The following is a 13,295-nucleotide window of genomic DNA, read 5'->3' on the forward strand; positions in this document are numbered from 1 at the left end:
CTTAAAACAAGACTCATCACTGGGAAAAAACAACAATTTCCACCAGTTTCAAGTAGATTTTCACTTAAAATAAGTAGAAAAATCTGCCAGTGGAACAAGATTTTTTGCTTGTAATGAGAAGATAAATCTTGTCCCACTGGCAGATTTTCCTACTTATTTCAAGTGAAAATTTACCTGAAACAGGTGAAAATTGTCAAATAAGTTATTTTTCTGGTGTTATTTTTCTGGTGATGACTCTAAATGTTGAAATAGCAGTAAAACCACATTCATTGATGAAATGACATAAGGGATGGAAAGGAGGGATGGCAGTTTTACAGGGGGGATGATTTTGACCGTTTTTATTTCAGGGGGGGATGCCATCCCCCCTCATCCCCCCTCATCCCATTTAAGGAATTATTGTCTACTGAAACATGTTTCATGCAGTTTTGCTTTATTGTGACTTTTGCCTTACATGAAGAGCCAATGAAGTTTATCTTGCAGGTTAGTTCACCATCTCCCGGCCAAGGATCCACGTTGGTTTCAATGTTTAGAGGAATGGGCATTGAGCCGAAGACGTCATGGGGACGAGGAACGCTGGCCCTTGGTCTGTATTTGAAACTCTTTTTTTCAGGATCCATAGAATGTAGTGATGCACCGAATGTTCGGTAACCGAAGTTGTTCGGCCGAAAATAGCAAAAAAACACTTCCAGTGTTCGGTGGAATAAGTGGGGAAAAAACCGAACAATTAATAACGACGTGTGGTGACGCAATCCAACAGCGTGGAGTGTTAAATGCAGCAAACATGTCAGCATGTCAGATCATTACTTGGATGTGGGAAAAAGCAGAGGACACGAGAAATTAACCTGGCTGAGTTGGATTTGGGAAACCGTTTGGTGATGGAGATGGTTCGTGTAAAAAAAGTGGAAATGTTGAGAAAAAAGTCGAAATGTCGAGAAAAAATTCTAAATTTCGAGAAAAAAGTCGAAATGTCGAGATTAAAATGGTAAGGAAAAAGGAAGAAAAAAAAGGAAGAAAAAAAAAGGTCAAAGATTTTGAAAAAAAAAAAAGAAATGGCCCATACTACCGATGCGGTGGAGAACCCTCACTGTCTGATATGACGAGATCCTCCAAGAAAATAACCCAGATTTTAAAAATTATTATACAAGGCTTCAAATTGCGGAGATCAGCCCCACCGCGACCCGATTAACTGGATTTGAACGGGAGAAAATGAAAAAGGATTATGAGAAAAAATACAATAAGTACAGTAAGACAAATTGTGACTGGCGGGTATTTCACTGTACATTTATTTGATTTATGCAATAATGAAAAAATTGACAAAATAAATGAAAAACTGCCAAGAACCATTGTTCGGTATTCGGCCAAGTGTTTATTATTATTTTCGCTTTCGGCCACAAATTATCATTTCGGTGCATCACTAATAGAATGTATTCTAGGTATAAAGACCATTTATTTAATTTTATTTTTTAGCTGGCACATTTATTTTTGTCACAGCTTGACCTCTGTGCACTTTAACCCTTTTGATTTCTCTATTGACACAGGTTTTGTTTGTGTGTGAAGAGTAAGAATAAGAATTTCTGTGGTATTTTTTGTTTTTCCAGGAAGAGGAGCATTGGGAGATGGGAAACTGCAAGACGCCCCTGCAGGCGTGAGCAGCGCTCCAGAGGAAACTGGGAAAGTTGGTGATGTGATGGGCAGAGGCAGCAGGTAGGCTACTCATGACACGATCCGTGTTTTTGTAAACAGGCTTTATGTTTCTGCTCATTCCTGTGTAATTTATGAAGCCATGGATGGATAAACGGACCCATTTTTTTTTTTTTTAGTTGCAATAATGGGCTGGCTGCTCAATTTCATGAATTTTTAAAACAACCTCTGTTGAGTGAGTTGAAGAGCGCTGTATCTCCTAACTGAAATACTTTATTGATACAACAACATTTAGACAATTGTTCTTGGTGATAGTCATTAAATTTTAAATTCAAAGGACAAAAAAACATTTAAAGCAGCACTATGTAACTTTTCCACCTTAATCTAATATTTCCAGACTCATTGTGATGGTACATCAACTTCCAACAGGTTTAATGAACCTCTGTCATGGTCTGAGGGGTCTGTATCGCCTTCACTGGCACTATGTAACTTTGAGGAGCATGGTAGGAACCCTTCCACACTAAAAAACTACACATTTTTACGGCTTTGACTGCTTTACGGCATACGTCACTTCCCCCTCCTTCCCGATTCGTAGTCGAGATGAAAGCTGGGCGGGGCGTGGAGCGCAGAGCTCAGCAGAAGCTGGTATCATGGCCGACGCAGCGGAAAAACCCAAGAAAATAACATTTTTATCGGAGGAGGCAAAAAAAGAAAGCGGGAGCGTAACAAGCTAAATGCCCGGACAAGAATAAACATTGGCCCGGCGTTCACTCGCTGGCGTGAGCTGAAAGACGAGGAGGGATGTCCGACAAGACAGACAGAATTGTTATGATACAAATGTAAATGTAGAGTTCTATGTTCAATAAGAATCAAAATTAGAATGTTTTCACATACAGGGGATTCGTCTTGGGTTCTAGTATTTTTCCTGAGAACTGTAAAATTGTGCAGGGCTGATCTGCAAAATATAAGGAATGGGCATTCAGTTATTCACAGGTTATTTATACAGGTTATTATAAAGTATTTTTTATTTTGTCAGTAAGTATGTTGGACTAGCGTATGAGTTTGTAGTTTGGGGCGCATTAGCTGTCTGAAACAGGACGGGGGTGCGGGGGTGACTTCACTAATAAAACCAAGTTGAACTTAGTGATTTTCAACATCGTCATATTATATTGTTTAGCCAAAAATAGATACATTACCTCTTCGCTATCCATCCTGCAAACGACCGCTGAAAACAGAAAAGTAGTTTTGAAAGTCCGTCCCGTCTTATTTAATTCACTATCAAAACAAATGCAGTTTGCAGAGTTTTCCGGCAGTACGCGCTGGTGCTCATGGGAAACGTAGTGTTCTTTCTGGTAAAGCACTACCGCTTTTGTGCAAAGGAGCCGCCAAACTCAACAAAAGCTGAAAGTTACATTGTGCTGCTATAAGTTATTCACATTATTCAAGAATTCAACCCTCCAAAACAGGAGCATATTGATCTGTTGCAGATCCTCGTAACTCAACTTTTGAGATCTGATGAGGATGGATTAAAACCTTTTGGAGATCTGAGGAAGTTTAAAGGATTAAAACTTGAACATTTGGATGCATTTCCATCAATTTGCTTCATGATTTTCTTTCCTTAGTTACGCTTTATCCTTTGATTCACCAAGCTCAATATGTCCATTACTGAAAGACAACATAAACCCCATCAGGTGGCTGTAACGCATTGTTCATTTGTTTTTTTAAATGTGGTTTCGTCTTAAAACTGTGGTTTAGAGCATATTTTACTAGAGGGATGAAGCCGTAGTGACATTTTGTTGGACTGTTGACTGTGAGATGCAGGATTCAGTTGATGGCCGTTTCTCAATTCCTAAGAATGTCTGTCCGTGCTTGTGTTCTTGGGATGTTCGTACTTGTGTTCTTTTATGGCGTCACATCTCAGATAACAGGCTAACGCGTATTGCACCGTACACATAATGTCTACAGCCTAATTGGTTGTAAAAACACCTGAAACACTAAAACTGAGAATGGGCCACATTTCTCAAGTTTTTTTAACCATTACTTTATACAAGGTGTTTTTTAATGGAATTTACGCTTTTGTATGCCAACCATGTTACTGTTTTTTGCACACTTAAAATCCTTAATTTTTCTCAAAAATCGGCAGTGCGCCCTATAATCGGGTGCACCTTATGTATGAATTTTGTTGTGATTACTGACCTGGAACCAATCATACAGGACTGTCTCAGAAAATTAGAATATTGTGATAAAGTCCTTTATTTTCTGTAATGCAAAAATGTCATACATTCTGGATTCATTACAAATCAACTGAAATATTGCAAGCCTTTTATTATTTTAATATTGTTGTATTTAATTTATTATTTAATATACTTAAACTGTAAACCATAATCAGCAATATTAAAATAATAAAAGGCTTGCAATATTTCAGTTGATTTGTAATAAATCCAGAATGTATGACATTTTTGTTTTTTTAATTGCATTACAGAAAATAAAGAACTTTATCACAATATTCTAATTTTCTGAGACAGTCCTGTAGACACTGGCTTGAAATATGATTGCGATTGCGAAATGTCCCCATTTGGCCAGAGTCCGGGGTCTTGTGTGCTTTGACTGTTGGGTTGAGGAAACCAGTTTTTACTTTGAAGCTTTTGTTGTTTTGTTGTATATGGTACACTTATTTCAGTAACAGGGTGCTTGCCCAAGTCTTGAAAGTCTTAATAAGTTTGGAATTTTGAAACACTGTTTTCCAGACCTTGAAAAGTCTTGAATTTTGTGTGAAAGTCATAATGAAGTATGGGGAAAAAATTTATGGTAGAATTTTACATTATGCTCAAAGGCATTGTGAAATGAGACATAGAAAGGTAGGCTAGTTTATTTTTTGTTCTTACCAAGTGGGCTAGGTCAAATATGCACTTTTATGTGTTGTGATACAGCTTGTTCAGAAGTTAAAATGAGATAACATAAAGATAAGATCAGTCATGTCAAGGACAGAAAAAATAAGATGCGAGTGAAGAGACTGAATTCTACATACATTCATCCATCCATTCAAGTGTTTTTATAGATAGTCTTTGTGACACTTGTTTGATGTGAAATTCATGTACTTGTGATTTTCATGTTTTGAAACGTTTTCATCAGTAAAAACATAATTTACTGTGAATAATGCATTCGTTCATTGAATACTAGGCTATAAAAAATTCTAACAAACATTTTTAATAAACACAATTGGTACAATCTCAACCAATGAAGTAGGCAGTAGGCACACAAGTATACAAGTACGTAAAGTTAAGGTCTTGGGAAAAAAAATATCAGTTTTAAAAAGGTCTGGGATTTTAATTTGGAAAAAGAGCAAGCATCCTGAGTAAGAGTATTTTGTATTAGTTTGTGAACATAAAACAAGGTGTTTTGTTTTCCTACCAGTGTATTCCCATCATTAAAGATAGGAAGAACAGCTCTAGACTTATTGTTGTTGTTGTCACTGATATGCAACCTTGGCTACTGTGACCTTTGACCTATTCCAGTGTCCGTGGCCAAAGTTTGTCCCCGCCGATGGTCGGCCTTGGAAGAGCAGCGATGCCACAGCTCGCTATGGGAAGAGGACGCGCTCTACTTCCTCCTTTTCCCCCTGGTCAATTAAAGTCCATTTCACCAACGCCTGATCCACAAACGAACCTCCACTCTCAGCCGTCGTTTCCAGGTAATAACATTTTTAAATTGCAAGAATGCTAAAGATCAAGAGTTTCCTCCAGATGGTTATATTTTAGCCACCCATGGTACAGAAGTGTCGTACAATAACGATCGTAGGGGCCGCTACACTGACGTTTCTACTTCCCAAAAGTGGAAAGATTAGTGTGGGAGTTGGAAAGTGATGAGCTTAAGTTGGCCTGATCACCTTACAGTATCGACTTCATGCTGGCAGTTTACATTGTAAAATGAAATGGAGTAACTCACTGATATACAGTAAGATGAATCTATATGTCTAATGAAATGCAAACCCTCTAAAGGAGCCGTGCCCTCGACTCAAGAGGCCACTGCGCTTTCACCAGCAAAGGAGGAGTTGAAGATGGAGGTTTTACGGTAAGGGTTCTCTATTATTATTTTTTTTTATTTCTTGTGGTTGCGACATATAAAGATGAGATACCATCAGACGTCAGTCGTCCATGACTTTTTGACTCTTGGTCACCTTTTTTATGAAGCTGTTTGAACATCTACGTCAGAGCGCTGTGGTGACAGCAAGCCTAATAAACTTTACCCGACTATCTGTATCATGCCAAACATTACAGGACTGTCTCAGAAATTTGGAATATTGTGATAAAGTTCTTTATTTTCTGTAATGCAATTTAAAAAAAAAAAAAAAAGAAATGTAATACATTCTGGATTCATTACAAATCAACTGAAATATTGCAAGCCTTTTATTAACTCTGGACTGAAAATGAACATATATATTACATTATTTGTCAAGTATTACATTATCAGTTTTGAAAAAAAAAAACACCTACAAATGTAATAAATTTAAGGATATGGATAAATCATAGTGTAATATAAATTAATACAGATTTTTCTTGGTAATAGATGCCGTATACGTCTGATTACTCCAATATTCTTCGCAATCTTGTTGGAGATGAGTGCAATATGATTTTTCCAAGTGAGATTTTCATCAATCATAACACCTAGAAATTTAGTTACCGTAACTCTTTCCAAAATGTTATTGGAAATATGAACATTTGGAAGGGCGTTAGTAGCTTGTTGGTTTCTAGGGGAAAATAACATGTATGAACTTTTCTTTATATTAAGTGATAATTTGTTGGCCTTGAACCAGGTGTCAACCTTGATCAATTCCATGTTCATTTCAGATATTAGTTTCAGGGATATGTTGGTTTAAGCGTCACAGGGGCATGGAAAAAATGATAAGCTATGACTTGTGGCAAAATAATTACATTGTATAACACCGGTTTCTCCTCAGTGAGCCGCTTAATAAAGCTGGAACAAAAGGATCTTCCATAACCATTTCATCAAACCACATCCCAATTAAATGCAGGAATGAAGCCGTCTATCAGTACCATGTTACATTCACGTAAGTATCCTATACTTTCCAGCAGCTATTCAACAAAAAAACCTTGGTGTGTTTGTTTATATCAGGGGTCGGCAACCCAAAATGTTTTAGAGCCATATTGGACCAAAAACACAAAAAACAAATATGTCTGGAGCCGCAAAAAATGAAAAGTCTTGTATAAGCCTTAGAACGAAGGCAACACATGCTGCATGTTTCTGTATTAGTTATAACTGGGGGAAGATTTTTTTTTTCATTATGCACTTCGAGAAAAAAGTCAAATTTTCGAGAAAAAAGTCGAAATATCGAGATTAAAAAGGAAAGGAAAAAGGAAGAAAAAAGGAAAAAAGAGAAAGGAAAGAAAGAATGGAAAAAAGGAAGAAAAAAAGGAAAAGAGGAAAAAGAAAAGAGAAAAAAGAAGTAAAAAAAGGTCAAACATTTTTAAAAAAAGCTCCAGGAGCCACTAGGGCGTCACTAAAGAGCCGCATGCGGCTCGCCGACCCCTGGTTTATAGATAGTAATGTTTTCCTCTGATATTTTGAGCATCTGCGATGTAATATACATATTCTGGTGTTGTTTATATAATTGTTTGTTTGTTTTTTTGTAATAGTCCAAATGTGGAATCAATGGGAATGCGTTTTGGCATGATGAGAGATCACCGTTCAACCACAGGGGAAGTGATGGCTTTTGACGGCTCCATACTCTACCTGCCACTTAACCTCAATGCAAGTATCTTTCTTAGTGTGTTGCTGGTGAAGATGTAAAAGATGACTTAAAAAAAAAAAAAAAAGCATTTTTGGAAAAGATTTGACACATTTTTACAAATTATTTGTCATTTTGATGCAAGTTTTGAATCCTTTTCAGATTTCAGTTGTTTGAGATGATCCGGAACAACTGACAATAAATAAATAAAACTGCATATTTTAAATCAATCATTTTGACATGCAGGTGGCCGTTCTGAAGAGCGTGAGAAAGACTGATAATGAGGAAATAGAAATCAAAATCCAGATGAAGAAGATTTTGCCACCACACTCTGATCTTTGCATCCCGTTCTACAACGTGGTTCTCAGGAGGTATTTCTTAAAAATAAAGCTCCTAAAAGAGTTTGATTAGAGTAATGGAAAACTGCTGCATTTGGTTTCTTTGTATCCATTCAAGCTTTTAAATGAAATGACCAGAATAAACCAGTTTTTGTGCCCTGTGTGTCAGGAAAATGTAGCTCACAGGACGGACATGACCCCGTGTTTTTGCTTTTTAGAGTGATGAAGATTATTGGGATGAAGCAGGTCGGCCGCAATCACTACAATCCAGAAAACGCAATCATTCTTGCGAAACATCGGTAAGTAGTAGGGGTGTAACGATACACTAATCTCACGATACGGTACGATACACGATATTGAGGTCACGATAACGATACAATACGATATTATAGCAGTATTTTTTTAAACAACCTTGAATGAGGAACATATGACTGGAAAAAATGGTCTTTTATTTGAAAGACACAAAATAAAAAACAATGCTGTGCGTTTGCCCTATTGTTACAGTTTGTAATGCTTTATAACTGTTTAAGTTTTAAAGAGAAAGCCAGGCCAAACATTTTCCACAAACTGAACTAAAAGTAAATGTCAGGTTTGCATTATGCATCTTCAGTTTCATACAAGTAACAATATTTTGCCACAACTAAAATTAAATAAATAAATAAAAGTAAATAAATACATACAATTTTACATCATAAAAAAGATTGATTCATGCTCAACTTATAAGTGTAAGAGGAGATTTACTTTTGTTAAGAAGGTTATTATTAAGGTTATTATTTTATAAATATATTCTGATGTAAATCAGGGACTATAATGACACTAGTCAGTTTATCTGTAGTGATTAGTCTGTTTTAGATTGGGCGGAGTGATACGCCACAGTACGGCACTAGGTGCTGTGTTGATGTTCTAAAATCCTACACTGTTGAGGGACATTAAAGTACACTGGAACTCAGCAGAAGTTGTCCCCGTGTTTATCCTACTCACGACCCGAAAAAGGTTTAATTTAATAAGGTAAGGCTTAACTCTACACCAGCCTTTCATAAGTAAAAGTTCAGAGCTCAAAACGGGACCGCAAAACGGTTTCTTCTGAGCGGAGGAAGATTTTGGTCCGCGGGTCGAGGCGCGGTCGTTACTAGTCAACACAATAGATTATATTAATAATCCAATATCACGATACAGTTGGTCACCTCCACGACACGTATCGTGACGTTTTTGTATCGTGAAATTTCGTGGCACGATAAATTGTTACACCCCTAGTAAGTAGTTTTCACACCAAATACCTGAATTCCTGCTGCCGTCATGACGTCGCTACTCCCATCATGGTCCTGTGTGTTTTAGGCTTCAGGTGTGGCCGGGCTATTCCACTGCCATAAAGCACACGGACGGAGGTTTGTACCTGTCCGTGGATGTTTCCCAAAAGGTCCTGCGGAACGAGTCTGTGCTGGATATCATGTGAGTTTGTACAGCAGTTGACAAACAGTTTAAAGTTTAAGTCAAGTCAAGTCAGATTTATTTGTATAGCACAATTCGTGCACACAGCAGCTCAAAGTGCTTTACATAAAAACGTTCCAATACAATCAACAATGAATTGCAATCAACATCATACAGAACACAATAAAAACATTAACAGTTGGATTAAAAAATAAAGTTAAAAATTTAAATAGAAGTAAGAAGTAAAAGCTGAAAATCGATAAAAAGTGCTGCGGTTTAGCAGCAGTTAAAAGCAGAAGTAAACATAAGGGTCTTTAGCTTAGTTTTAAAAATAGGCAAAGTTGGGGCAGATCTAAGGTCTTGCGGGAGCTTATTCCAGCTATAAGTGGCGTAGTAGCAGAAAGCGGCTTGGCCATGCTTGGTTTTGGTCCTAGGAACAGTTAGCAGACCAGTCCCTGATGATCTTAGAGGTCTAGGGGGTTCATAGTGTAAAAGCATATCTGAGATGTACTTTGGGCCTAACCTGTTGAGGGATTTGTACACTAACAGGAGTATTTTAAAATCTATTCTATGACACACTGGTAGCCAATGCAGAGATTTAAGAATGGGTGTAATATGTTCAGCTTTCTTGGTTCTTGTTAAAACTCTAGCAGCAGCATTCTGAATGAGCTGAAGTTGTTTAATGGCATTTTTAGGGAGGCCTGAGGCCTTTACAGTCTTATTCCTGTGTAAACTATTATGTTTTTTGTGTGTACGCTCATCTCCTTGTAAAACAATTATTTTACATGTTAAATTTCTATTGCAGCTTGACGAATTGAAATCCATGTAAAATATTTTTATAGGTCTAATTGGTATTAATTTTTCACACCTTACTTTTAAAATTACAATATAAAAGGCCAGTCAAACTCGCTGGAAATCAAAATGTCAATGTTAAAACAGTCAGTAGGGAGTTATATACAGGACTGTCCCAGAAAATTAGAATATTGTGATAAAGTTATTTATTTTCTGTAATGCAATTTAAAAAAAAAAAATAAATAAATAAATAAATAAATTCATACATTCTGGATTCATTACAAATCAACTGAAATATTGCAAGCCTTTTATTATTTTAATATTGCTGATTATGGCTTACAGTTTAAGATTCCCAGAATATTCCAATTTTTTTAGATAGGATATTTGAGTTTTCTTAAGCTACAGAAAATAAAGGACTTTATCACAATATTCTAATTTTCTGAGACAGTCCTGTACATGGTGTAAAGATATGTTTGTGCAATTTTTGTTCTGAGTTTCAATTGGAAAAGAGAGGAAAATAAACTTAACTTTCTCCTCTTGTCTCCAAGGAACACGCTGTACCACCAGAGCAAGGAGAACTTCCAGGATGAATGCACGAAAGAACTCATCGGCAGCATAGTCATCACTCGCTACAACAACCGCACGTACCGGATTGATGGGATTGAGTGGAATAAGTCGCCCCAGGACACGTTCACTCTGATGAACGGCACAACAACCACGTTTCTGGAATACTACAGGTAATGATACGGTGTTGACAAACTCACAATCAAACAGACAAAACAGTCATGAAAGTAAAGGTTGCAGATTTATATTCACTGCAGACCAGCAATAAAAAACTGCACTTCCTCTGATGTAGAGGTGTGTGTGTGTGTGTGTGTGTGTGTGTGTGTGTGTGTGTGTGTGTGTGTGTGTGTGTGTGTGTGTGTGTGTGTGTGTGTGTGTGTGTGTGTGTGTGTGTGTGTGTGTGTGTGTGTGTGTGTGTGTGTGTGTGTGTGTGTGTGTGTGTGTGTGTGTGTGTGTGTGTGTGTGTGTGTGTGTGTGTGTGTGTGTGTGTGTGTACACACACACAGTACAGACCAAAAGTTTGGACACTTTCTCATTCAAACAAATGGGGAAGTAGGGCTGGGCGATATGGCCTTTTATTAATATCTCGATATTTTTAGGCCATGTCACGATACACGATATATATTTCGATATTTTGCCTTAGCCTTGAATTAACATTTTGATGCTACAATCACACCAGTATGATGATTCTATATGTCTACATTAAAACATTCTTGTTCATACTGCATTAATATATGCTAATTTTACTTTCATGCAAAAAGGTGGAAATCACAACTAAGTCAAATTTACCAAAACTGTATTTATTAAACAGTTACTAAGCAGTGAGTGGCACAAACGTAAAAATTGTCATTTCAAAACAGAAAGTGCACGTTGCATCTCTCTGACTCCCCGTCTGAAGAACATCTGCTAAAAACATGTTCTCGTCCCGGTTTCACCTGGTTTTACCTCGTTTTACCCGGTTTTACCAGGATGAGCTGCTCTGAGCAGGAGGGCCCTTAGAGCACCGTAATATTCAGACTAATTGTAGGTGTAGGGACTGCAATGTTTCATCCTCTCCTCCTTTACTTTGCATCACTTTCACTTACTTTTAGAAATATGACGTCATATAGTCTTGTTTGACTTTGTTTTGATGATAGTGAATGATTTCATGTGGCCACATTTAAGCAACACTAGGTGACGTTTCTCAGCTCTGGAAGAGAAAGGCTCGGCGGCGCGCTGACGCGTTTGGCACTGAGCAGATAGTTGGAGCTGCATCAGCGCGGCGTGAGAGGAGAAAACATCCCCTCCCGTCTTTACTAAACCGTCCCAGTTCGCTTTGAAAAGAGTCAGTCGCGCGTAGCAACCGCGAGGATGAGCTCACGGCACAAACAGGCCGAGTTTGGGAAAGTCCGGTGGTCCCGGACAGCAGCGCCGACACCTGCAGCTGCCGCTACCTTCCTGCTGGTCGGGGGCGTATGATAATGCACACATCACAGTACGTGACTGACGTATGTAACAGGGTGCGCTTGTTTTATCTCTCTGAGGAGAGACGAGACGAGAGAGTGACAAAAGTCTGTAATTTAATGCCCGCGGCTAAAAGCAAATGTGTGACAATGTGTACTCGAATATTCACGATAGTCATTTTGTACATCGCACAGAGTAGAAGCCGAGATACATGGACTATACTCGATATATCGCCCAGCCCTATGGGGAAGTATGTCCAAACATTTGGTCTGTGTATGTATATGTGTGTGTGTGTATTTATATAAATATAATGTATACTTTTTTATGGTATATATTTCAACAGCAAAAACTACGGAATCACAATCAAAGAGATGAACCAACCTCTACTGTTGCATCGACCAAAGGAGCAGTCCAGGCCGGGGGGGAAGGTACAATCTCTCCTTTTCCCACTCTAAGGCCTTTGACAAGATGTGTGGTTTAAAAACCACTCAGTTGTTATTCCTGTGTCCTCGTCTCAGACTATCACTGCCACCTTGTGGCCACAACAAGCTTTATTTGCCAACAGCCTTGTTTAATTTCTCAAAATATCACCACTTCCTTGCAGATGTAATAATATATTCGTATAAATTCTAATACATTTCTTCACTCACAGCAATTAAAACCATTAAATCTTATTCTGTCCCACAATATGCAATCTCATTTGGTGCTGGCTGCACATCAGCAGGTATTCAGCCAGTAAGACGATTATTAAACAATCAGTAATACAGCAGAGGTGTAACCTACAGGTTTTTTAGAAAATGATTATACTTATTCACTGATACACATGTGACATTTAAAAGCTGTACACGATGCCTGGCTGAGCTTTGTTGCATTGTGTTCATTTTCAACCCGAGACCTGGATTCAGGTTTTTCCAGAGTAACCTGAGGTTTAATGCAGGAATGCTCCCACTTTCACGTTTTAGACATCACTACAGTAACATTGGCATTAATCATCTCAGCTCGTAACAGAGGATCCTCATCAGTTTGAAAGGGGAGACGCTGTTGTGCAGACTTTCCCACCAGGGGTATCCATGTTTTTTCCTATTTTAGTGCTTTAATTTGCTTCGTGCATTCAACACTGTCCAAGTGATAATGTAAGATGTAAGGTGACCAGTTTTTGAGCATTTTCATTTGAACTTGTGTATGAAATACAATTCTCTGATATACAGGACTGTCTCAGAAAATTTGAATATTGTGATAAAGTTCTTTATTTTCTGTAATGCAATTTAAAAAAAAAAAAAAAAAAAAAATCATATATTCTGGATTAATTACAAATCAACTGAAATATTGCAAGCCTTTTATTA

General features: G+C 37.7%; 1 protein-coding gene across 1 annotated transcript in view; it reads left to right on the top strand.

Moving 5' to 3' along the window:
* The first annotated feature begins 519 nt into the window (after window positions 1-519).
* piwil2 (piwi-like RNA-mediated gene silencing 2) overlaps window positions 520-13,295 on the top strand; it is a 39,797-nt gene continuing 27,021 nt past the window's right edge. The window contains exons 1-11 of the mRNA XM_061729802.1: window positions 520-583; window positions 1,599-1,704; window positions 5,172-5,332; window positions 5,640-5,712; window positions 6,599-6,709; window positions 7,296-7,409; window positions 7,630-7,758; window positions 7,944-8,024; window positions 9,061-9,174; window positions 10,494-10,682; window positions 12,296-12,380. Of these exons, the coding sequence (XP_061585786.1) occupies window positions 523-583; window positions 1,599-1,704; window positions 5,172-5,332; window positions 5,640-5,712; window positions 6,599-6,709; window positions 7,296-7,409; window positions 7,630-7,758; window positions 7,944-8,024; window positions 9,061-9,174; window positions 10,494-10,682; window positions 12,296-12,380 (1,224 nt within the window). The 5' untranslated portion in view covers window positions 520-522. The remainder of the gene's footprint in view (window positions 584-1,598; window positions 1,705-5,171; window positions 5,333-5,639; window positions 5,713-6,598; window positions 6,710-7,295; window positions 7,410-7,629; window positions 7,759-7,943; window positions 8,025-9,060; window positions 9,175-10,493; window positions 10,683-12,295; window positions 12,381-13,295) is intronic.

The sequence above is a fragment of the Cololabis saira genome, chromosome 9 (genome assembly GCF_033807715.1).
Source record: "Cololabis saira isolate AMF1-May2022 chromosome 9, fColSai1.1, whole genome shotgun sequence".
NCBI classification, from domain to species: Eukaryota; Metazoa; Chordata; class Actinopteri; order Beloniformes; family Belonidae; genus Cololabis; species Cololabis saira.